We start from the raw sequence: 25957 nt of genomic DNA, 5'->3' as shown, positions 1-25957 counted from the left end.
GATTAGCGGCTAACAAGATTTAGGCCCAACTTGCTAAGAGAAGACAAACTAGCTGTTTTCAGATGTAAGAAACACACAAAAAAAAGTGTAATTATAAAACGCTAGTGGATTTATATTAAGAAGCAAAGTGAAATCATCATTGTTGTCATCAACCTCATTTGCACACACTGTATATAGATTTTTCTATTGTATAATTGACTGTATGTATGTTTACTCCATATGCAACTCTGTGTTGTTGTTTGTGTCACAATGCTTTGCTTTATCTTGGCCATGTCGCAGTTTTAAATGAGAACTTGTTCTCAACTAGCCTACCTGGGTAAATAAAGGTTAAATTAAAAAAATAGACCATGCAGACCGAACGCAAGTGACTCGTGGTCAAGCAACAATAAATGTGCTCCTTGAGTGACAGGTGGCGGGGCTAGGTCTGTGTGAAAAGCGGCATGGAGAGGGAGAGCAGAGAGAGGACTCAAGTAGCCTAGTAAGCTACAAAAATGGACGTTACACACAGCGTATTGCATTTAACAAACCCAGTGTATTAGAGTAGGTCTAAGAGGGTATTTCTGTCAGCTTAAATTGGTGAATTGTTGTTGACTGCAATCCAAACAAATAATAGTTATAGCTTAAAGGCTAGGCTAGTCTTAAAATATTTGGGAAACAAAACTTGAAAGCTGCATGCTTTCAGTAAGTGCATCTCTAAACCATTGTACTTGAAATGCTCACTCAGAGACATTATACAGGATCTCTTCACTAAGACCAGGCCTACTAAGCCCGGTGTGCATTTCTTGTGCGTCAGCCTAGTCTAATTAGTGTTCCAGACAGGGGTGGAGGGGGTTTCTACATCTTCTAAAGGCGGCTAGAATATGCAGCATCCCAAATATGTGAAACCTTTATTTAACTAGGCAAGTCAGTTAAGAACAAATTCTTATTTACAATGACGGCTAACCGGGGAACAGTGGGTTAACTGCCTTGTTCAGGGGCAGAACGACATATTTTTACCTTGTCAGCTCGGGGATTTGATCCAGCAACCTTTCGGTTACTGGCCCAATGCTCTAACCACTAGGCTACCTGCCGCCCCAGGGGAGGAGGGGGGGGGGAATTCTTCAGACTGAAGACTTCCACTGTGCTCCGTCTCCTCCACAGTAGCATGTACGAATAAAATATAGTATTTAAAAACCTCTGCAGTGATGATGAAAGGACTTTTCAATAAAAACATACTCTCCTCCAACCCCAATATTCTCCTTAATCCCAAAATTACCCAATACTCCCACACTGAGGTTACCTACACAAATCGATGTTATATCCACCGGGGGGCGGGGGGAATCATCCTAGTCTTTTTATTCTATTCAGCGATGGAATTATTTTGGAGCACAAAAGAGTTACTAAGTAATGGTATGCATGCCCCACTCCACTCACAAGGGAAGGTAATGTGAGTGGGTGGGTGTTTTGGTTTGATCTTGAAGACATCTGCTAGCTCAGTGTGCACGCTACTCCCACACCAGCCAAAAGGTCAGACCTTGAATCAAAAGCCTTCGAGAAAAGTGTGTATGTATAATTAAAATGGTTAACATGTTCCAGCACCTCTCTTTGAACACACACCTCCACTGAAAACAGATGCTCCTCTCAGAGAGAGGTGCTCAATTTGAGCTTTTACATCACTTCAAACCAAGGTGCCAAATTGTTATTTTATGGATAGGCTTACATGTAGCAAAACCTGAATGCTGGAACCAGGGATGCAAACTGCTGAGGGCCCAAAAAGGTGACACTTTTTTGTTGCTGCACTGAAACATGCAAAAAAATCCCTGCTAGGAGGAAATGCAGGTTTTAACTTATTAAACAACAAAGAATATGATCACCCTGTGTGTAAAATAAAAAGTGGTTAATGTGAACCAAACGCGCAGCTAAAATATTTTAAAGAAAGCAATCCAATGTTATTTTTTGCCTAGACTTTACTGCAAATGACTGCAAAAAACAATACATTAATATTAGTTAGCCATGACAGCCTTTATAATAGAACGCTTGTGACCATGACAGCCTTTATAACAGAACGCTTGTGACCATGACAGCCTTTATAATAGAACGCTTGTGACCATGACAGCCTTTATAATAGAACGCTTGTGACCATGACAGCCTTTATAATAGAACGCTTGTGACCATGACAGCCTTTATAATAGAACGCTTGTGACCATGACAGCCTTTATAATAGAACGCTTGTGACCATGACAGCCTTTATAATAGAACGCTTGTGACCATGACAGCCTTTATAATAGAACGCTTGTGACCATGACAGCCTTTATAATAGAACGCTTGTGACCATGACAGCCTTTATAATAGAACGCTTGTGACCATGACAGCCTTTATAATAGAACGCTTGTGACCATGACAGCCTTTATAATAGAACGCTTGTGACCATGACAGCCTTTATAATAGAACGCTTGTGACCATGACAGCCTTTATAATAGAACGCTTGTGACCATGACAGCCTTTATAACAGAACGCTTGTGACCATGACAGCCTTTATAATAGAACGCTTGTGACCATGACAGCCTTTATAATAGAACGCTTGTGACCATGACAGCCTTTATAATAGAACGCTTGTGACCATGACAGCCTTTATAATAGAACGCTTGTGACCATGACAGCCTTTATAATAGAACGCTTGTGACCATGACAGCCTTTATAATAGAACGCTTGTGACCATGACAGCCTTTATAATAGAACGCTTGTGACCATGACAGCCTTTATAATAGAACGCTTGTGACCATGACAGCCTTCATAATAGAACGCTTGTGACCACGACAGCCTTCATAATAGAACGCTTGTGACCATGACAGCCTTTATAATAGAACGCTTGTGACCATGACAGCCTTTATAACAGAACGCTTGTGACCATGACAGCCTTTATAATAGAACATTTGTGACCATGACAGCCTTTATAATAGAACGCTTGTGACCATGACAGCCTTTATAACAGAACGCTTGTGACCATGACAGCCTTCATAATAGAAAGCTTGTGACCATGACAGCCTTTATAATAGAACGCTTGTGACCATGACAGCCTTTATAACAGAACGCTTGTGAGCATGACAGCCTTTATAACAGAACGCTTGTGACCATGACAGCCTTTATAACAGAACACTTGTGACCATGACAGCCTTTATAACAGAACGCTTGTGACCATGACAGCCTTTATAACAGAACGCTTGTGACCACACACACATCTAAATACTGCACTTGGGGAAAAAACATCTTAAAGTAGAAATAGAATGAAACAAACAGGCATTCTATTTTTGCTCTCTTATAGTGGCCACTATAGTAGATGATGAAGTGCACAAGGCTACACGTGTGCAAAAATAATGTTCAGATTAAATAACCCCCCCCCCCCTCCTCCACTCACACGTGTTGCTGTCAAGTTCAACACAACAAAAGCAATATCTTTGGGCTACACATTATTACATTGTACACGTTCTGCCTGTGGACATATGTCTGCAATGTGCCAGCAGAGCATGATACCCTTTGTTGGCATAATTGATCTCATTCAGGCAGAGAGTACACCTGACATACCCCTTTTTATCCACTGTACTGAAAGAGGGAACGTGTGGTGCTTCTTTCACTTCTGGTGACATGCAACTTAAACCAGGACCAGCTCCAGCTACACTTGATCCCTGAATCCACTGGCCTAAAAAGCAATGCCTCATTTTCACCTAATTATCTCATTCTGAAAGTTAACCACATACTTCAGATGGAAAACATCAGTTCACAGATAGTAGTTAGTTCGTTAGCTAGTTAACATTTCACAGTTTGCCAGGGTCTAGTAAGCAACTAACGCGTCGCGTTATAACTTGAGGAATGGCAAGGAGTCATATACCAGTTAATACTATAACGAATTGGTTAGGTTACTAACGTTAGCTGTCTGACCTTATTAGCCAGCTAATTTTCACACAATAAACTCAGTTTAATTGGATAATGTTGCTCAACATTTCTTGTCTAGCTAACGGACAATTCGATCCAGCTAGCAAGATACTTAACAACGCTAACAATACTCGTTCCACCACAGTTTCTCCGTCACCTCAAACTTTCCAAATGCCAGTTGTTTTTCGGTTACAGTTCATGAAGTATGCTTCATCACCTTCTCACCCCCGTCTCCGTGGTTAGGTTTCTTCTCACCGACCTCTCCGTTATCGTTCAGGGGACGCACAAACTGCCTTTCCACTCTCCCGCTGTGTTTCTAGAGCGCGCGCTGATGCTGTAACTAAGCACATTGATTCTCTTCTCTCTTTCGCATACAGCCAGTAGTGATCCAAAGCCCCCCCCCTCCAAACTTTTCTCATCAGATCTACACGAATCACGTAGGTCACCTATTTTGGATTCAAAACGGCACATTTCATATCACAAAACGGCACTAGTTTGCATCCCTGTGGGTCATTGAATCGGCTTGACTGTTCAATGTGTAATCTAGACTTACCAGGTTCTCTGTTCTGGCTGTGAGGCTCTTCGTTATACCCTGGAGGGGCGAGAGAGAAAAAGGTCTCCAAAATGACTGGCAGCAAATGTACTACAAAGGATGAATGTCCAATGCATTGCTGAATGTCCAATGCATGGACACTGGTACAGAGCCAGACTAAAGTGATTGATTTAAAACTGATATTGTTCATCATTGACAGCTGAACTAAAGCGCTGTGGTCTCTGCAGTTAAACCAAAGGAAACTCCCGTCCTCTATGCGCCCTGGTCAAATTAAGTGCACTTTATAGGGAATAATAAGGAACAGTTTGGGATGCAGACGTACTCTTCTGCTGGCTCTGCTGGTAGGAGAAGCTCTTCTGGTCCCTGTCTGGGGAGTAGCTCCTTTTGCTGGTGTTGGACCCAGAGCGCAGGATAACAGGGCCTGGTGAGATATCCATCCTGATGGGAGGGCGATCCCGTACCGTTTTGTAAGTGTCCCCGGCTGGGCCTACAGCGTAGGGGTCCAGGCCCCTTCGCCTAAGACCCTCAGGGTCCTCTCTGACAAGACAATGAGAGAAACAGACAGAGAGAGAGACAATGAGAGAGAGAGAGAGAGACAGAGAGAGACAGAGAGAGACAGAGAGAGACAGAGAGAGACAGAGAGAGACAGAGACAGAGACAGAGAGAGACAGAGACAGAGACAGAGAGAGAGAGAGAGAGAGAGAGAGAGAGAGAGAGAGAGTGACGGAGAGATACAGAGAGAGATACAGAGAGAGAGAGAGTGACGGAGAGATACAGAGAGAGAGACAGAGAGAGAGAGACAGAGAGAGAGAGACAGAGAGACAAGGGGATTCAAGGGCCTATCCATTGAGGTCCATTCAACTATAGAACTAATGTCTCTACCCATGATGTGCACTTTGATTCTAAAACTCTCTAACTGTAGAGTTAAACTGAGAGTAACTAAGAGTAAAAGAACTAAACACTAAAGTTGCTGGACAAAATAAATTGTGGTTTGTATCTTGAAAAACAGTAAAACTGAAAGCCAACAACACCTGAAGTTGCAGGGGTCTAACGAGTGGTTTTGGCACTTGGTCCATTAACTAAGTGCACTAGAAGGGATAGGCCTACCCTCGGTCCAAGTACATGAGGGTCTGCATCAGATTGGGGTCCACTCTATCGGGGTTAGCTGCCGAAGACACGGTCCTCGAGAGAGGAGCTATTCCTTTAACTCTGCTGCTGAGGTGGGAGCCCGCTCTGCTGCTTATCCTAAAAATGACATAAGAAAATACCTCAATCAAATATGATCAAAGTAAATACTTCACCATGCACTATATCTGAAGAAAATACTGTCCTATCTTTAAAACCAACTAGTTCTAGTCCAAAGATTAACCTAGATCAGTAGTTCCCAAACATTTTATATTCCCGTGCCCCTTCAAACATTCAACCTCCAACTGCGTACCCCCTCTAGCACCAGGGTCAGCACACACTCAAATGTTGTTTTTTGCCATCATTGTAAGCCTGCCACACACACACACACACACACACTATATGATACATGTATTAAAACACAAGAACGAGTGTGAGTTGTCGTCACAACCCGGCTCGTGGGAAGTGACAAAAAGTTCTTACAGGACCAGGGCACAAATAATAATATAATAAATTAATCATTTTGCTCTTTATTTAACCCACTTACATATAAAACCTTACTTGTTCATAAAAAATGGTGAATAACTCACCACAGGTTAGTGAGAAGGGTGTGCTTGAAAGGATGCACATAACTCTGCAATGTTGGGTTGTATTGGAGAGAGTCTCAGTCTTAAATAATGTCACCTGGACTATTTACATTGAATCCCCCCTTTGTTTTTACACTGCTGCAACTCGCTGTTTATTGTTTATGCATAGTCACTTTAAAAAAGACCTTGACTAACCTGTACCCCCGCACTTTTTTTTTGGGGGGGGGGGGGTGGATCAGCTTAATATTGCGGAAAGAATGTTGCTTCCAATGTAATTGTCTGCATCATTTCCAATCCCCCATATTTTTTGGGGTAAATATATATATCCATTCACGTATGCATACATATACACATATATACATACACATACCTACATAGACATACATACTTTTTTTAAAGAGTATACCTTTATTATTATTCCCTGCAAACCCTACCACCGATCCCCCAATTGGAGTAAACTGATAAACATTTCTGTTTTTACCTTCAATTTATACATCTTATACACATTTTACAGACACAGTCTACTTTATAATAGTTCTCTCTTGTTTGTTCTTAGTCCTTCCTCTATTTCTGTTGTCCATCCAGTTTGATTTCCACTTGTAACTGTGCTATTTCACAATAGCTCCGCACCTATACACATTTCACAGATCCCGTATGCCCTACATTGTTTATCTTGTTATTAGTCCCACCCTTCAGCTCCACTCAACCTTTCCCATCTATCTTCCAACATCATCCATTTCGGATTTTTATTTGCCATATATTTTTCAACTGTGCTGTGATGCTTCACAAAAGATTTGAAACTTCCTATTCTCATAGCTTCCACGGATTGTAAATTAAAAATAAACATTTTTGCTAAAATAATTATTATATTATTGATTGATTGACTATGGCTTTTCAAATCCCCCAGTATTGCTATCTGTAGCGTTAGTTCTACGCAAATGTTGCAATTCTTCAACCATTCCTGGACCTGTGACCAAAAACGAGCTACATGCGGACAATACCAAAATAAATGGTCTAATGACTCTGCCTCCTCACAGCAGAATCTACAGAGCTGAGAAGATTGTATCCCCCATATATATAACATTCTATTAGTTGCAAGAATTTTGTACAATAATTTAAATTGAAAAATTCGAAGTTTTGAATCCGGCGTTGTTTTGCGTATCAATTCATAAACCATGTGCCATGGAATGGGTACATCGAAAATCTCTTCCCAACTATTTTGCAATTTATATGGCACAGCTGTAAGTTTTTTGGTCCTTAAATGAAATTGGCATATGTTTTTATTTATCACACTTTTCTTTAACCATTTATGTTCTTTAATATAAGGCCGACATACAAGTTCCTTACTTTTATCCCCTTCCACCTGCCTCTTCCATTTTTGTGGTAATGCTACAATTAATTGGTTGTAATTTTGGGTAGAGCAGACATTTCCATATGTCTGTGTTAGCTGCATGTGTGACATTACTCCACCAGTCCTATTTATGATATCATTCACAAAAATTATACCTTTTTTAAACATTTCTTCGATAAATACATTTTTTTTTATCAATTACTATATTTGAATTTAACCACAAGATTTGTTGTACTATTTGTTCCGTCCTTTCAGGTGGATTAAACTGAAATTGCAACCAACTTTCTAAGGCTTGTTTAAAAAATAAAGATATTTTGGAGATTATTTCCTTTTCAAGCAACCGAAAGTGAGCAGGTGTAATCTGAATAAAGGGAAAAAGGCCCTTCTTGAACATAGGATGAGACATTCGTACCAATCTACTAGAGAACCAGTTTGGATTTAAGTATAACTTTTGTATGACTGATGCCTTTAGTGAGAGGTCTAATGCTTTAATATTTAATAATTTCTGCCCTCCGAATTCATATTCGTTATATAAATAGGCCCTTTTAATTTTATCTGGCTTGCCGTTCCAAATAAAATTATATATTTTTTGTTCACATAATTTAAAAAGCAGGTTACTAGGTGTAGGCAAAACCATAAGCAAATAGGTAAACTGTGATATGATTAAAGAGTTAATCAGGGTGATTTTCCCACAAATAGACAGGTATTTTCCTTTCCATGGTAGCAAGATCTTATCTATTTTTTCTAACTTTCTATAAAAACTTATTGGAGTGAGATCATTTCTTTCTTTTGGGATTTGTATACCGAGTATATCCACATCACCATCAGACCATTTAATTGGTAAACTACATGGCAATGTACCCCCGCACATTGACTCGGTACCGGTACTCCCTGTATAAATCCTCGTTATTGTTATTTTGCGTAACAAAAAAAAAAAAAATTATAGATATTTTCTTAACTATATTTCTTGAACTGCATTGTTGGTTAAGGGCTTGAGAGTAAGCATTTCACGGTAAGGTCTACACCTGTTGTATTTGCGCATGTGACAAATACAATTTGATTTGCATACTATGGCACCCTGATGGTTCTCACCATGCCAAGCCTGGGAGAGGGTGCTGATGCAGATACAGGCTGAGGGCGAGGGGATACGAGGCCAAGCCTGGGAGAGGGTGCTGATGCAGATACAGGGTGAGGGCGAGGGGATACGAGCCCAAGCCTGGGAGAGGGTGCTGATGCAGATACAGGGTGAGGGCGAGGGGATACGAGCCCAAGCCTGGGAGAGGGTGCTGATGCAGATACAGGCTGAGGGCGAGGGGATACGAGGCCAAGCCTGGGAGAGGGTGCTGATGCAGATACAGGGTGAGGGCGAGGGGATACGAGGCCAAGCCTGGGAGAGGGTGCTGATGCAGATACAGGCTGAGGGCGAGGGGATACGAGGCCAAGCCTGGGAGAGGGTGCTGATGCAGATACAGGCTGAGGGCGAGGGGATACGAGGCCAAGCCTGGGAGAGGGTGCTGATGCAGATACAGGCTGAGGGCGAGGGGATACGAGGCCAAGCCTGGGAGAGGGTGCTGATGCAGATACAGGCTGAGGGCGAGGGGATACGAGGCCAAGCCTGAAGAACGCCACTCATCTCCTCAGTGAACGCATCAATATAAGGGCACAATGAGTGCACGCCATACATGACTGAGGGTACAGGGCAGCTTGCGCATGCTCCTGATCCAGGCAGGATAGGCAGGGCTTATGGCCGTCAGATTCAGGTATAAAGCAGCCACATTGCTGAGGTATAACTATACGAAATCTAAGACGTCAAATAAATTATATCCAGCTCAGGACTCCAGCTATGTATTTGGTTTGCTTAACATGGTAGCCAACTGTCAAGATGAAGCTTCTTGGTTACAGCAGAGACATTAAATCCCTTCCTTGATCATGATCCCTGTTGCCTAAATAGTTTTGTGCATAACCCAAAGAAAGATCTATTTGGAGAAAAAAAAAACGTTCGATTATTTTGGGGAAACAGCACCCCTTGTGTTCACTTCTGGTAAAACCATATACCCAGGTTGGGTAGAGAAACGATATGAACATCTGGATCCGCCCAACCCTAGAGGTATATATAAATTAACCATCCAACGGCACCTGGTTTTCATGACCCCTGCCTGAACTTACAGGGCCACGTCCCAAACAATGTGCAAGCCTAACATGTCCTCCAGCTTTTACGACCCCCAGACCGGTTTGAAGTAGCCAAGGCTCAGACTGCCATTTACCAAATAAAGTTAATTACCACCGTTGCAGTGAGCGATTCCTTTAACCTCACCTCTCTTTCCATAACAAACCTATGAAAAAGTAATTCTGTGGACACTATACTTGGAGAATTTCTGGGGGGCTTTTGAAGAAAATTCCTTTAAAGTGATTTTAAATATATATATATATTAATACTATATCTATAACAGCATCTTCAAAGCAGTTCTTCCAATTTAGAAAGATGCTCACTAAGCACACGTTACATCTTTGTGGACCAGGGAGAATAAAACATGCTGATCCGAACGCAAGAGTAACCAAATAGACATCAGAGCAACTGGGTGGCACAGCCCCACCTGCCATAAGAGTTCCAATATCTCTTTCAGGATCCAAAAGAGCAACCTGCCTAATACCAGGGTGGGAAAAGGAGGCCCTGGCTGTCTGAGCTAGGATGTAGAAGATCTGAGAGAGGTCTGTGTTCCAAAATGGCACCCTACAACTTATGACAAAGTATTGAACTATATAGGGCATAGGGTGCCATCTGAGACTCCACCTCCCTCTATTCAAAAGGTCATGCTAGTAAAGCCACAATGCATTACACCCAAATCATCAGACAAACAAATAAAAACATTTACGACCTCATTTTGAAAACTAATATATAAATATATAAACCCAATACCAATTTAATTGGCTTCTTTAGTCAAACGGCAGCCGACCCCTCCCATCTCTTTCATCATCTTGCTGAATGCAATCAGCCTCACGCACAAATATAACATGACTGCAATTATGGGTTGAGGTCTAATTACAAAGACAGGTTTACAAAAAAAAACATTAGAGCAGCATGCAGCAAGGTTTGGCTGAGGTGACTTTGAAAGTTCAAAGGGAGAGTAGTTGACTCCTAACCAGTTACACTTCTGGCACTTAACAAGGCTCCCCATTTTCCCTCATTATCTGTTATTCATCACGAGGTCAAGAGCTCCACAAAGGAGCAGATTGATTAAACCACCGGCTGCCTGCCTGCCTCAGTTGCCAAGGCCCCCCTGCAGTGTTCACCACACACACACACACACACACACACACACACACACACACACACACACACACACACACACACACACACACACACACACACACACACACACACACACACACACACACACACACACACGGCTTCTGCATGTAAGTGGGGAACCCTGTGACTGAGGACCATGAAGCAGCCCCGTAGTCCCAGAACCCTGTCTTTAGTTGTGTTAAGGAGAGGTAATGGGGTGGCGGTGTGGCCTTGCTGTTCATCTTCTGTCTGGCCACCTCAATCTCCACATGGCCAGTCGATGAGACACCTCCGGCCAGGAGCGAGACCCTCCAAAGACTTCCTGGACGCTGCTTGCTGTGGGCTGCACTGCAGGGGTGATGCCTCCCGTCAACCTCCTGACCAGACAATAGTGGAAAACCAGACCCAGATGCCTGCCTGCTGCCCTGTCAACACCACACCAGGAGTCTGCTATAGCCTCCACTGCCTACAAGTCTCCTACAAGCCAAGGAAGCAGTTATGACTATTGGCATTATTCTAATGTGAATCAAAAAGGCCGAACTTGGAGAATTGAATTGTAAACAAAACTTTTTGGATTTACAATCTCTAAATACAATGTTTTGCCAATTAATTTGTGCATTTCTGCAACACTGACAGGCCGTGGCAACCTCCGGGACTGACACGGCCACTCATTTTTAGCATGAATTTCAACAACATGCTTATTATCGTGGTTCCAAACGTTGACTAGATTAACAAAGCTGGGGTGAACCATTAATCATTCATTCAAAAGGTTACGTTTGGAACCACCTCGCCTGACAACAACTGTGATATATGAAGAAAAAAAAGGGTAGACTGTTTACCTCCTAACTCCGGTATGTACACAAACTACTCATCCCACACAGCACTGCGTTCTGTGTCGTCCAGTCACAGAGCAGATGCAAGTCACGTGATCTGTTGGCGAGCACATGATGCCACTCAACAGCTGCTGTATTGTCCAATCAAGGGGGAGATGCAAGTGACTTGCTCTGTTGACGAACACTCAACTGTTCGCTTGTGGAGCACTTGACTTGTATCTGCTCTATTATTGGACGATATAGACAGCAGGTCATGGTTAGTGTAGTTTTTCTTGGGGGGGGTGGTACTCTTTACAACAGAAACTGATGGTAAAAACAAAGTTTCAACACAGATGTTGAAACGTTCATAACCGGTGGGCTCAACAACAACATGCACAGTAATATCACTATCGATAAAATGTATTATCACGACGGGTGACTGCATTGAGAATGAACTTCCTGGAACCTCTCATCAGGGCCCTATAGAGAGGTTAGACGGGTCATATAACGGTTGCTAACGGAATTGGAATCTGGTCCAATAATAGAGCTTGCTCTCCCTCTCTCCCCCCAGGACAGCAGAGAGAGCATGTACGCCGTGCATAGATTCTGTGGAGAGCCAAGAGCATGGTGGTGGTCGTTTAGCTACCGAGGGAGAGGGAGTGGCCGGCTGCCCAGCTGGTTCTCCGGGGGGGGGTACTGTTGCCACTGTTTTGGGCCACTGCTACACGGATGTCTTGGCAGCACTGGGGCAGAGCAGACTGGCTTTAGCTGTGCTGTGTGTGGGGTGGAGCTACAAGCCCCTCAAGGGGAGGAGTGTGGTGGTCGATAAGTGGAATACGTTATGAAACGAGAGCCACCAGCCTCCTCTTGGTCTTTCCCTCGCAATAGCTCAGAGAAGTTGGCAAATTCACTTCAGTCCCTCTTCAATGTGATTGTGGGATATAAATCAAGTGTGATATATCTCGAGTGGGGATTTCAGTCTAAGCTTTTCCTGAGATGGGTACTAATTCCTACTGAGCCGTAAGAATTAAAAGTACAGAATTCAAGGTTTTGATCAATGCCATATGTTATATAATCAAAGTGATCGATTACACAAATAGACATACAACACCAGTCAGTTTGGACAACTACTCATTCAAGGGATTTTCTTTATTTTTACTATTTTCTAATTTGAAGAATAATAGTGAAGACATCAAAACTATGAAATAACACATATAGAATCATGTAGTAACCACACAAAAAAAAGTGTTAAATCAAAATATATTTTATATCCTTCAACGTAGCCATCCGTTGCCTTGATGACAGCTTTGCAAACTCGGCATTCTCTCAACCAGCTTAAAGAGGAATGCTTTTCCAACAGTCTTGAAGGAGTTTCCACATATTGGCTGCTTTTCCTTCACTCTGCGGTTCAACTCATCCCAAACCATCTCAATTGGGTTGAGGTCGAGTGATTGTGGAGGCCAGGTCATCTGATGCAGCACTCCATCAGACTCCTTGGTCAAATAGCCCTTACACAGCCTGGGGGTGTGTTGGGTCCTTGTCCTGTTGAAAAAACAAATGATAGTCCCACTAAGCGCAAACCAGATGGGATGGCGTATTGCTGTAGAATGCTGTGGTAGCCATGCTGGTTAAGTGTGCCTCGAATTCTAAATAAATCACTGACAGTGTCACCAGAAAAGCACCCCCACACCTCCTCCATGCTTCACGGTGGGAACCACACATGGGGAGATCATCCGTTCACCTACTCTGCGTCTCACAAAGAAACGGTGGTTGAAACCAAAAATCTCAAATTTGGACTCATTAGACCAAAGGACAGATTTCCACCGGTCTAATGTCCATTGCTCGTGTCTCTTGGCCCAAGCAAGTCTTTTCTTCTTATTGGTGTCCTTTAGTAGTGGTTTCTTTGCAGCAATTCGACCATGAAGGCCTGATTCACGCAGTCTCCTCTGAACAGTTGATGTTGAGATGTGTCTGTTACTTGAACTCTGTGAAGCATTTATTTGGGCTGCAATTTCTGAGGCTGGTAACTCTGTAATGAACTTATCCTCTGCAGCAGAGGTAACTCTGGGTCTTCCTTTCCTGTGGCGGACCTCATGTTCCGTCATAGCGCTTGATGGATTTGCGACAGCACAAAGTTCTTGAAATGTCCCACATTGTCTGACCTTCATGTCTTAAAGTAATGGACTGTCGTTTCGCTTAGCTTTTTTTGAGCTGTTCTTGCCATAATATGGACTTGGTCTGTTACCAAATAAGGCTATCTTCTGTATACCACCGTACCTTGTCACAACAAATTTACTTTCAAAAAGTCACACCAGGTGACTACCTCATGAAGCTGGTTGAGAGAATGACAAAAGTGTTCAAAGCTGTCATCAAGGCAAAGGGTGGCTACTTTGAAGAATCTGAAATATATTTTGATTTGTTCTACACTTTCTTGGTTACTACATGATTCCATATGTGTTATTCCACAGTTTTGATGTCTTCACTATTATTCTACAAAGTAGAAAATATTAAAAAGAAAAACCCTGGAATGAAGGTGTCCAAACTTTTGACTGGTACAGTACATCATTTGAAAAATGCCTCTCAGAAACCTCAAATCAACACAAAACCTCAAACCATTAATAAAAGGGGCTTGAGAAAGGCAAGCCTCTGCTACCACCTGGTGGTTCATAGAATAATAACAACAATAAAAAATAAACGCCATTTAGCAGACGCTTTTATACAAAGCGACTTACAGTCACGTGTGCATAACATCACAACCCTGTTTTATACAAGCTCATATAAAGCATCAGTACACCGTACGTAAGGAGCAATACAAGACACTGGTCTCAATCACACATGTTCATAAAAACACATGAAGAAAAAAGCTTCATATAGACCTAGGCCTAACAAGTAACAGAAGGGGACCACTGGGTTACCTCATCTCTCCTTGACACCCCATCAGAGAATTATCTCTGGAGTCCCTGTAGTAGGAATCTCTGTAATCCTCCTGCACAGAAAAAAAACCAATGAAGAAGTCATCCTATATTAGAGACAGAAAATAGTAGAGAAGGTATTGACTTGGTAAAATACCCAGCACTATTCAGCTAAAATCTTTCGCCTCACTACTCAGTTTTCTTCTGACACCAACATTTGTAAAATGACAAGTATTTGGACCTAAATCATAAATTGACCATAATAAAGCTTCACCCACTTGTCGGGGAGGTGGGGAATTCCTCACTCGGATGCTTCCTATGGGTGTACTGTCTCCATGGTATCCTCGATCACTTCCTGTGTGTATCCTGTCGCTACGGTATCCTCTGTGGTCATCATCATGGTAACTTTGAATGCCGCTATACTGATTGGTTTCATATTCAAATTCTCTGTCATAGTCTTGCTCCGGTCTTGTCACAGCCGTCCTCCTCTCGACAGCACTCACAATTCTTGGGTATGTTACCTAAAGAAAATAAGCATTATGACATGGATTAGTTCAATCAAAAAACAAGAGTGCAGGGCGGTATCCAGATTTTCATACCATTTCTGTACCATACCTGGGTATACCGCATTACAGAATGTGCACACAAGGGGCGCCATTTCAACAATCCAGGAGGGGATTGAATGTCTCTGCTGTAACCAAGAAGCTTGATATCTTGACACTTAGCAAACCAAATGCATAGCTGGAACCCTGAGCTTCCACATCGATTTCTTAGTTATACTTCACTTCTAGATATAAGTAGTGGCGTAGCACGGAACCAGCAGCACCCTTGAGGTGGTGGTACCCCCCCACAAAGAAATTGTTTTTTTCTATTTTAAACGGTATTGAAAATCATACCATCTAATTTTTGAAATACCCTGGTATATGGTATAAATGGCTATGCAAGAAATAACCTGGATAAGTTGGAAATCTCTGAAAATTCCCTCAAGGATGGTCTAAGGCCTAATAACTCTGAAGACAATACATACGCCAAAAGTACTTTGTACAGTCACTTACCGTGCTCTCTGAAAAGTGCTCGTCATAGGCCTCTCGGATTCTACTCTTCCGTCGCCTGGGCACTGCAAGGGACAACAAGCATACAATCGCAGGCGATTGCGAGCCAGGCACAATAATTACCCCAAAGGGTCACAGACTCAAATAAGTGAATTATCCACTGCTTGTATGTTTACAAGTAGCTGTCATTTCACACACGTGTGTTGTACGTTAACGGGGCGTTCATATGATGTTGGGAGTTCTTGAAAAGTTCAGCATCCCGAGTTGTGACGTTTCACCACTGACCTTTCACCTTTTCAACCAAAAGATAGACCAGCACGCATTTTAAACAAAAACGGCCACCCCACCACTGTTTAGGTGAAAAGCTGGGAAATGTAACCACTAGGAAAATTATAATTAACCATGTTTCAAGGCTATACAAACAGGATTTGGAAAGGTGGCAACCTATGACGGTGCCACGTTGAAAGTCACTGAGTTCTTTATTAAAGACCATTCTACTGCCAATGTTTGTCTATGGAGATTACATGGCTGTGTGTTCCATTTTATACACCTGTCAGCAACAGGTGAGGCTGAAATAGCCAAATCCACTCATTTGAAGGTGTGTCCACATACACTATATGTACAAAAGTATCTAATCAATGGAAGATGAAATCAAAATGACAGAATTAAAATGACAATTACAAGTTAAATGATAAGTTACAGTACAACAACCAACAGCCAACAGGTAAGGCTGCTACTTCCATATTTTGAATAGAGTCGTTTGTTATTGTGTAGGACGAGAAAGGGCATGTCTTGATTAGCCTAGCTAGCTAGCCAAACTTGCTTCTCCCGGTTTGACGCAGTCAAGACAGGTACTATGTAATCATATTGGATGATAAATATCCTAGCTAATGCAGCAATTTAATTTTTATTTACAATCACAGTAGCCTGTACTCACAGTAGCCTTATTCTAAAATTGATTAAATAAAATAAAAATCCTCAATATACACAACATTACCATAGTGACAAAGCAAAAACATACATAAGTATTCAGACCCTTTGCTATGAGACTCAAAATTGAGCTCAGGTACAACCTCTTTCCATCGATCATCTCCGAGTAGTTTCTACAACTTCATTGGAGTCCGCCTGCCAAATTAAATTGAATAGACATGATTTGGAAAGGCACACAGCTGTCTATATAAGGTCCCACAGTTGACAGGGCATGTTAGAGCAAAAATTAAGCCATGAGGTCGAAGGAATTGTATGTAGAGCTCCGAGACCGGATTGTGTCTAGGCACAGGGTACCAAAACATTTTTGCAGTATTGAAGGTCACCAAGAGCACAGTGGCAACTATCATCCTTAATGGAAGAAGTTTAGAACCACCAAGACTCTTCCTAGAGCTGGCCCCCGGCTAAAGTGAGCAATCGGGGAGAAGGGACTTGGTCAGAGAGGTGACCAAGAACCCGATGGTCACACTGACATGGCTCCAGAGTTCCTCTGTGGAGATGTGAGAACCTTCCAGAAAGACAACCATTTCTGCAGCACTCAACCAATCAGGCCTTTATGGTAGAGTGGCCAGACTTACTGAGGAGTGGCTTCAAAGGCACATGACAGCCCGCTTGGAGTTTGCCAAAAGGCACTTAAAGGACTCTCAGACCATTAGAAAACACGTTTCTCTGGTCTGATAAAACCAAGATTTAACTCCTTGGCCTGAATGCAAACCTTCACGTCTGGAGAAAACCTGGAACCATCCCTATGGTGAAGCACGGTGGTGGCAGCATCATGCTGTGGGGATGTTTTTCAATGGCAGGGAATGGGAGACTAGTCAGTATCGAGGGAAAGATGAACAGAGCAAAGTAGAGAGATCCTTGATGAAGTCCTGAGTGCTCTGGAGTAGGTTGTCAGACTGGGGCGAAGGTTCACCTTCCAACAGGACAACGACCCTAAGCACACAGCAAAGACAATGCAGGACTGACTTCGGGACAAGTCTCGGCATGTCCTTGAGCGGCCCAGCCAGAGCCTGGACTGTCTGGAACCTGATCGAACATCTCTGGAGAAACCTGATGTGCAGCGACGCTCCCAATCCAACCTGACAGAGCTTGACAGGATCTGCAGAGAAGAACGGGAGAAACTCCCCAAATATAGGTGTGCCATACTCAAGGAGACTCGAGGGTGTAATCACTGCCAAAGGTGCTTCAACAAAGTACTGAGTAAAGGGTCTGAATACTTTCCGAATGCACTGTACAGTTTATTAGGTACACCAGCCAAATCACTTTTTTTTGTTGCTAATACAGACAGTGAGTCACGTGTCCATGGTTTGTTAGATAAAGCATTACTGAGTAAAGGGTCAGAATACTTACGTTAATGTGATATTTCAGGTTATTCTTTTACAAATTGCCAGGTGGAAAAAAGTTTTTGCTTTGTCATTATGAGGTGTTGTGTGTAGATTGATGAGGTTAAATACATGTTAGAATAGGGCTGTAACATAACAAAATGTAGAAAAAGTCAAGGGGGTCTGAATACTTTCCAAGTTCACTGTACACTCAGTGGCCAGTTTATTAGGTATGCCACCTCATTCACAAAAATGTTTTGCCCCTACAGCAGGCAAACAGGCATGGAGGCATTCAGTTACTGTTCGAAAGAACGTTGGAATGGTCAAAATAAGTGATCTAAGTGACTTTGAGCGTGGTATGTTCGTCCTGCCTGGTTACAACAGTACAGGCTGGTCGCGGTGGTGTAATGGTGTGAGGGAATGTTTTCTTGGCACACGTTAGGTCCCTTGATACCAATTGAGCAAAGTGCCCTGAAGAATTCAGGCTGTTCTGGAGGCAAAGGGAGGTCCGTCCAAAGACTTTATATCATTCATTTATACGTCCAAAGATGTATGTAGCAACTGCGGAATGACCCTTTAAAACCCCCAGGCTAAGAGGTTCAAGGTCCTTGTTGTCCACGTCACTAACAAACTATCATGGTCCAAACACACCAAGACAGTCGTGAAGAGGGCACGACAACGCCTACTCCACCAAATAATGGCTACCCGGACTATTTGCATTAACCCCCATTTTGCTGCTACTACTCGAGGTTTATCATCTATGCAGTCACTTTACCCCTACCTACATGTACACATTACCTTGACTAACCTGTACCCCCGCACATTGACTTGGTACCAGTACCCTGTGTATATAGCCTCATTATTGTTATTTAATTGTTTTACTTTATTTTGTGTATTTTTTCACAAATATTTTTTTACTTACTTAGAAGGCAGCTTGTAAGTAGCATTAAATACAATTTGATGCTTTACTTGCCGGTAGCTATAAGCTAGCTGACATCAGCCGTGAGGAGTTTAGCTAAGATTTTTTATAACAAACCCAAGATAGACCACAGCCTGTAATTTCCAATGGGAGCAAATGATGCATGGTGGGCAGAACAAGCAAAGAGGTGCAGAGTCTGACATTAACTATGGCCCGCTGTCCCGAGGCCAGTAAAAACGTTAGACCAGTGGATCTCGTTAGTCACTGGCCAGATCGGGCCAGTAACTTCACAACACTTTTTGATGTTCCAGTTTGACATTCACCTGCTCTGTCGCAGTCTATCATTGTAAGCTATTTAAGATTACACAAGGAAAAGTCATCTATTTGAGCAATAGGATTGGCCTTTCAACCACTCACTATATCACCTTGACACATATTTTTTTTTTATAATTTTTTTATTTTACCTTTATTTAACTAGGCAAGTCAGTTAAGAACAAATTCTTATATTGACGGCCTAGGAACAGTGGATTAACTGCCTGTTCAGGGGCAGAACAACAGATTTGTATCTTGTCAGTTTGGGGATTTGAACTTGCAACCTTTCGGTTACTAATCCAACACTCTAACCACTAGGCTACCCTGCCGTTAGCTAGTCTGGTAAACTAGCTTTGCAGCGCAAGCTAGCCTGGTTTCGAAGTCTCGTTGGACCACATCACCATGGTGGGACTGGTCTAATTAGAAGCACAAAGCAACCAAATTCTAGGGGTACTAAATAGGAGCGCTATCAGTGCGTGGATGGCGATGGGCTAACTGTCGGTAGGAGACTTGGAAAAAAGTTCAACCAAAATCTACTAAATGCAAAAACTTTTTTTTTAAAGAATTTACCTTGATGAAAAATATTCAACACTTGTCTGACAAGAAGCTGTAATCCTACGTTCGGCAATGAAATCCTTGACGCTTCACCTGTAAAGTCTTGACTGCTACAACATGTAACTTTTTTCACTACTGTTATTTTCACCGGCATTTTACTTATCTATTTTTACCTAATACCTTTTTTTTTTTTTTTACTTTAAATTGCACTGTTTGTTTGGGCTTGTAAGTAAGCATTTCACTGTAAGGTCTACTACACCTGTTGTATTCGGCGCACATGACAAATAAACTTTGATTCGATTTTTTTTACCAAATTCACATAGAAATGTGAGTTATAGTTCTGTCATTCTCATTGAAAGATTGTCTAAGAAGTGGTAGATCTGTTCTATGTGCACTATTTCTACACTCTGTTGTCAGTTTTGCCATCTTTTACTTACGGTTTTGTACACCAGCTTCAAACAGCTGAAAATACAATGTTTTTGGTTATGGAAAAGATATTTCACAGCGGTTTAGATAGTGCAATGATTATCTACACAATGACTGCTCGTTTTGTCATAAACGGAAATTAGGCAAACTATTATAATTTTAGCAACCAGGGAATGACAGAGTGATTTCTGCATATTGCACATTTAAGTACGAGACTGAGGTCATGCTGAGGTAATATCAAGCTAGCTAAAATCTGGTTGAAGAATTGGTCCGAATTCAAAGGCACTTCAACACAATCTTGTCAGACTTACAACTTTCCAGTTTCCCACGAGCACATGAATGCACCATTAGACAGTAACTTTGTGCGGTTAGTACAGGCAGTTTGTGAACTAAGGAAATCCATGTTATATTCTGGCAAAAAGACAGATATGGCAAATCAAACCATGAAAGTATGGGTTCATTATAACTGTCCCTGCATACACACCGATTGTCCAGTTACTTCGGTGGAGTTGTAACTAGCTAACTTACTTATTGTTGTTGTTGATGATGATGATGATGATGAAGGGCTCCTCAGGGGGATATGGTGTGGGATGGTGTAAAACCTGCAAATATGTAGTAATTGAATTGTCTATGCAGTATTGATACAAATGTGATAGATATTCAAAAACTGACGATTCATACAATGTTGTATATCTAGCTTAGTAGCTAACTTAGCTTAACAAACATATGCTAGCTTGCACTGAAGCTGTTGATATGAAAAACGAACTTACCGGCTGAACCTGCTCTGTGTATTAGTATTAAAGGTAGTCTTGCATTGTTTTTTTTTTTGGGGGGGGGGGGGGGGGGGGGGGCAATAAAATAGAAGATATTGTTTAGCCTTTCTGCACGTGCAACTTTCGACAACAAACGCCACCAAAATCCTAGCTCTTCGTTGTTGATTGGTGAAGTGCAATATGCTACGATGAAGTATCCCGCCACCTACCGTTCTGGAATGGTGACGTTCGGGCCTTTGACTACACTATATGATGCCACGCAAAACCATTATGTTGGCAGCTATCACATACACATCCAGAAGTATTCATACATTCTAAAATATAAGTATTAATATATTCTACAAATGCAATCAAATATATTGAGGAAAGGCTAAGGGGGAATTATGCCTCGCTTTTCCATTAGAATGTATATGTACCCGCAATATGTACAAATTCCCTGCAACTAGATGTAAAATGCAGAATGTGGAACAATTTTATGACATTGTGTGTGTGTGTGTGTGTGTGTGTGTGCGCGCATTCAGAATGATTGGATAGGCTTTACCACGTGATCATCATCCCTCGACTCGACTGGAGTTTTCAGGACAACTGAGAGAGCGGCTTGTTCATTTGCCTGTCAAATTAACCAATATTGAGCTCAAAGAAATATAGGTTTTATACGATGGGAGACAAGAAGAGCCCCACAAGGTAAAAATACCTATATATTTATAAGTATATTTATATTGAAAAATTGCCTAAATATGTGATGAACACTTGTAAACAGAGCGCGCGACCAATGGATGAGTAGCGCCGCTAGCTAGTTAGCTACATTGTATCAACATGGCGGTGGATTGGCTCTTTTATGGGACGAATCTGATCATTCGACTCAAATAAGATTCGTTTGTATTGTTGTGTTTTTTTATATATATATATATTTTTTATACGCGCATTCATTAATATATTAGCTTAAATGGCTATGTTGACAGTGTTGGGCCCCATCTCTGTGTGCGTGTTTTCTTTGAAGGCCGAAGCGGCAACCCAAGCCCTCCTCGGACGATGGATACTGGGACTGTAGCGTCTGTACGTTCAGGAACACCGCCGAAGCTTTCAAGTGCATGATGTGCGATGTCAGAAAGGGAACGTCAACACGGTAAGAAAATCAAAGAAATTATGTCCTGGTAGTTTCAGACTATAGATACAGGCAGTGATTACTATTAGCTGTAATTTATCAATCAGGCTGCTAAAGCTACAACAGAGGACTCATCAATCATTGTAATATCATAGCCCAAATTCAAGTGGTTAGTCTGAATGAGACACTTCTAATTTGGGAACATTATTTGACAGATTCTATGGTCCATTTAGTGTGTCAGATTGTCAATTGTGTGTGTGTATATATATATATATTCAATAAAGGGGTAAAACAAAAATTTCGATTTGGGATGCAAAATTGATCAGGAACATTTTCCAGTTGAAAGTAGTCAGTTGTCAACACTGTACCCTGTAAGATGTTGTCCCTGTGCAGTATTTGTCTATGTGCAGTGTGTTTCCTCATGGTAGTCCACTTTACCATACAATGCATACAGTTGTAAATGAGAACGAGTTATCAACTGGCCTACCTGGTTAAATAAAGAAATAAAATACATCATACAATAGGACTCTAGTTAAACAGGACCCCTGTACGTGTCCAGTGTTCATAAATATGCAGTGCATAATTCTGTTAATGGCTTAATATTCAAATAAAATAGATTTTGTCTCACGCGCTGAATACAACAGATGTAGACTTTACCAAGAAATGCTTGTTTATAAGCCCTTTCCAACGATGCAGTTAAAAATAAGAAAAATACAAATAGTAGCACAGAATAAAATACACAAGAATCAAGCTATATACAGGGAGTACCAGTACCAGATCACTGCAGGGTAGCCAGCAGATTCCCTTACGCTTGTTTACACTGAGCTGCACTGGGGTTGGAATGCAATCATGGTTACATTAAGACACCGTGAAGCCGGCGCAATACGCTGAAGAAATACTGCTAGTTTTCTTGGAAAACTGCCCTTTTCATCCTCATGTTAGCTAGCAGTAGCCACAGCCGCCATTATGGATTGGTGTGTAGTGTTGAACAACAAAAGAGCTGATTGGCTGACACTACCATTGCTGCGATGTAAACGGTATGGTTGGAATCTGCTGGCTATGTGCAGGGGTACAAGGTAGATATGTACATAAAGGCAGGGTAAATAATAATAGTCAAACTTGTTTCTGTTTTTTAGGAAGCCTCGCCCTGTCTCCCAACTTGTCGCCCAGCAAGTCACTCCACAGTTTGCTTCACCCACACAACCCAAAAAAGAGAAGAAGGAGAAATCGGAGAAAGATAAGAGTGAAAAGGAACCAACACTGAAAAAGAACAGCCACAAGAAGATGAGGTAAGGAGGAACCTATGTTTGAACAACATATTTGCAAAGATACTATGAATGTTGAAGAAGATTTCAATCATCTTATATTAGTGCAATGATTTACATGATTATTACATTTCATCAAAATCATTCAATTGACCTCTCCCTGTTAGTACCCTAACTAGCCATACTATTGACCTCTCCCTGTTAGTACCCTAACTAATATAATATTGACCCCTCCTGCTCTTAGTACCCTTACCAGTCATACTATTGACCCCTCCTCCTGTTCTTCTAATGACCATTTATATCCATCCCCTCTCTGTCTCTGTTCCCCTCCCAGGCCCAGGTTAAAAAACGTGGACCGGAGCAGTGCCCAGCACCTGGAGGTTACGGTGGGCGACCTGACAGTCATAATCACAGACTTTAAGGAGAAAACCAAGCCCGCCTCCACTCCTTCCAGTGCTGCCTCGGCAGACCAGCACAGCCAGAGCGGCAACACTAGTTCTGACAACACTGAAAGGGGGGTGTCACGGTCGTCCTCACCTCGGGGGGAGGGCTCGTTGGTTAACGGAGAGACTCACTAACCCTACTCCCTCCCCCATTTCCTCCCTACTCACCCAACTTGGTCTCATGGAACAAGACAAGTGTGTCTCTGAATATTGCATACAATTCTAGCATGGAAGATTACACCCAATGCAACAACCCCGTGTCTGGTACTCCTCACCCCAACATGCGTAAATACCACCACCAGTTCCAATTGGGTTGGATACTACACTGCTTTCCTGTGATGAGCAAGTATAATGACTGAGCTTTTGGTGCTGGGAGGACGCTGAGTATCATCAACGTATTGGTTTCAGCCAAGATCTGGGTTGTGTTCAGTAGACACCAAACAAAAGAAAAAAGGACTGAAGCTAGAAAGGTGCGTGATACCTGGACCTGTCCAATAAGAAACACTCATATTTGTTTTCTGTTGCACAACGTTTTAAAATGTTTTATGTTGTGCCCTGATGAAATCAACCTGAGTGAACTGAACTGAAGCTGTAACAGTATTGATGGTGTTGGTCCCCTGTAGCTCAGTTGGTAGAGTATGGCACTTGCTACGTCAGGATAGTGGGTTTGATTCCCGGGACCACCCAATACGTAAAAATGTATGCACGCATGACTAAGTCGCTTTGGATAAAAGCGTCTGTTAAAATGGCATATATTATTATATATATTATATATTAGTGTTGAATGAACCCTGGATGCACAACTGAATAATGCCATGTGATGTACTTACAACACCTCAGTGTTAATAGTGTCATCACTCGTCAGTGGTCGGCTTCTATCTCAACAATGTGGACTATTGCAGAGTAAACAATTTTTTTTGCTACAGAGGAATACGAATATGCATTATGAGTAGGGTTGCGAATTTCTGGTAACTTACCCAAAGTCTGTATGTTTTCCACTAATCACGGTTGTGACATTCCCGGAATCAAGAGGGAATAAGTAGGACATTCAGTATTACTCCAACTGAGATTTCAGGAAAACTGGGAATTTTGGGAATGTGACAGGAATTTAGCAACAACTCTAATTATGAGGTGAAATATGAAGCAAGTGGACTACCTCTTGATTGTAAAAGATAAATTTTGTTAGCAGCAGATAGTTTGCACCTGCTGGTATATCGTGTACATTGATTCATGAAGAAGATATTGGTCCACTTTCCCAGACACAAATTAAATCTAGTCCTGGACTCAAAATCACTTTTGATGGAGAATCTTCATTGAACATGCTTCTTCTTAGTCCAGGACAAAGCTTAATCTGTGTCCCAGAAACTGTCTCATTGTTTATGAAGCATTATTTTGTAGTTCAGCTAACATTTTACTGCACCTGTTACTAAATCATATCACTGTTTTATGTTACTGGTTATAGCCAGACATGTTCTATGTACGTCAATGAGAATCTCAATTATTGTGTTACAGTCTAATAATATTGTTTGAGTAAAAATTATGAAACGGTATTAGTTTCTCTTCCAGAATTTTCTAGTCTAGCATGTTATCATCAACAGTTTATGTTGTGAAATAAAATCGAATTGATCGATTTATCAGTCACACTGAGTATCCTCAATTCTTGTTCAGAGTGGGTGGCAGATGTAGCCTCGCAAGCCGCCTGATCTCGCAACCTTAGGTGAATGGTTAGCTACCACACAAGGGTAGCGCGGTGCGATAATCCGTCTGCTAATTACGAGGCTATGGCAGATGGGTCCTCACCATATTTTTTTTCTACGCTCCTCACACGGGAGACTGTCATTTGGAAAATGCATTGACAGCTGTCATGTTATACAAAAAGGATCTACATGTAACCTTTACACAATACCCGAGATGGAGTGGCACCACTAAACCCCCCCCGCCCCAAAAAAATCACAAGAAACTAGCTTCCTGTTATACACTTGTGAAGGTGGTAAATGACCTTTATTAATGGCGTCAGACCAAGGCTCTGCATCTGTCCTCGTGCTCCTAGACCTTAGTGCCGCTTTCGACACCATCAATAAGGATACTTGCTCTTTCCATGACATAGACTGGCCAGGTGAAAGCTACGATCCCTTTTTGATGTCATTTGTTAAATTCACTTCAATGAGTTTAGATGAAGGGGAGGAGACCGGTTAATAAATATATGTTTAAGCCTTGAGACATGGATTGTGGGTGTGACATTCAGAGGGTGAATGAG

At 41.9% G+C, this 25957-nt stretch overlaps 2 protein-coding genes across 2 annotated transcripts in view; one reads left to right on the top strand and one right to left on the bottom strand.

Annotated features, from left to right (window-relative positions):
* LOC129862037 (periphilin-1-like) overlaps positions 1–21075 on the bottom strand; it is a 36415-nt gene extending 15340 nt beyond the window's left edge. The window contains exons 1-8 of the mRNA XM_055933354.1: positions 20885–21075; positions 20643–20716; positions 15594–15655; positions 14817–15059; positions 14542–14612; positions 5570–5707; positions 4785–4999; positions 4463–4501 (exon numbers count right to left, since the gene is read on the bottom strand). Of these exons, the coding sequence (XP_055789329.1) occupies positions 4463–4501; positions 4785–4999; positions 5570–5707; positions 14542–14612; positions 14817–15059; positions 15594–15655; position 20643 (769 nt within the window). The 5' untranslated portion in view covers positions 20644–20716; positions 20885–21075. The remainder of the gene's footprint in view (positions 1–4462; positions 4502–4784; positions 5000–5569; positions 5708–14541; positions 14613–14816; positions 15060–15593; positions 15656–20642; positions 20717–20884) is intronic.
* A 357-nt stretch (positions 21076–21432) lies between these two features.
* Positions 21433–25341, top strand: LOC129862035 (YY1-associated factor 2-like). The gene is made up of 4 exons (XM_055933350.1): positions 21433–21571; positions 21888–22013; positions 23129–23281; positions 23592–25341. The coding sequence occupies exons 1-4, from the start codon at positions 21546–21548 to the stop codon at positions 23833–23835; spliced, it is 549 nt and encodes a 182-aa protein (XP_055789325.1). The 5' UTR covers positions 21433–21545; the 3' UTR covers positions 23836–25341.
* The last annotated feature ends 616 nt before the right edge of the window (positions 25342–25957 follow it).

Source organism: Salvelinus fontinalis, chromosome 9 (assembly GCF_029448725.1).
Source record: "Salvelinus fontinalis isolate EN_2023a chromosome 9, ASM2944872v1, whole genome shotgun sequence".
NCBI lineage: Eukaryota > Metazoa > Chordata > Actinopteri > Salmoniformes > Salmonidae > Salvelinus > Salvelinus fontinalis.
This window is presented reverse-complemented; position numbering and strand designations above follow the sequence as displayed.

What these genes read in the sequence shown, in the direction of transcription:
- LOC129862035 (XM_055933350.1), top strand. Translation starts at nt 21,546, where the DNA reads ATGGGAGACAAGAAGAGCCCCACAAG. An exon ending in GACAAGAAGAGCCCCACAAG is followed by an intron (nt 21,572 to 21,887) that starts GTAAAAATACCT and finishes TTTTCTTTGAAG; the next exon opens with GCCGAAGCGGCAACCCAAGC. An exon ending in AGAAAGGGAACGTCAACACG is followed by an intron (nt 22,014 to 23,128) that starts GTAAGAAAATCA and finishes TCTGTTTTTTAG; the next exon opens with GAAGCCTCGCCCTGTCTCCC.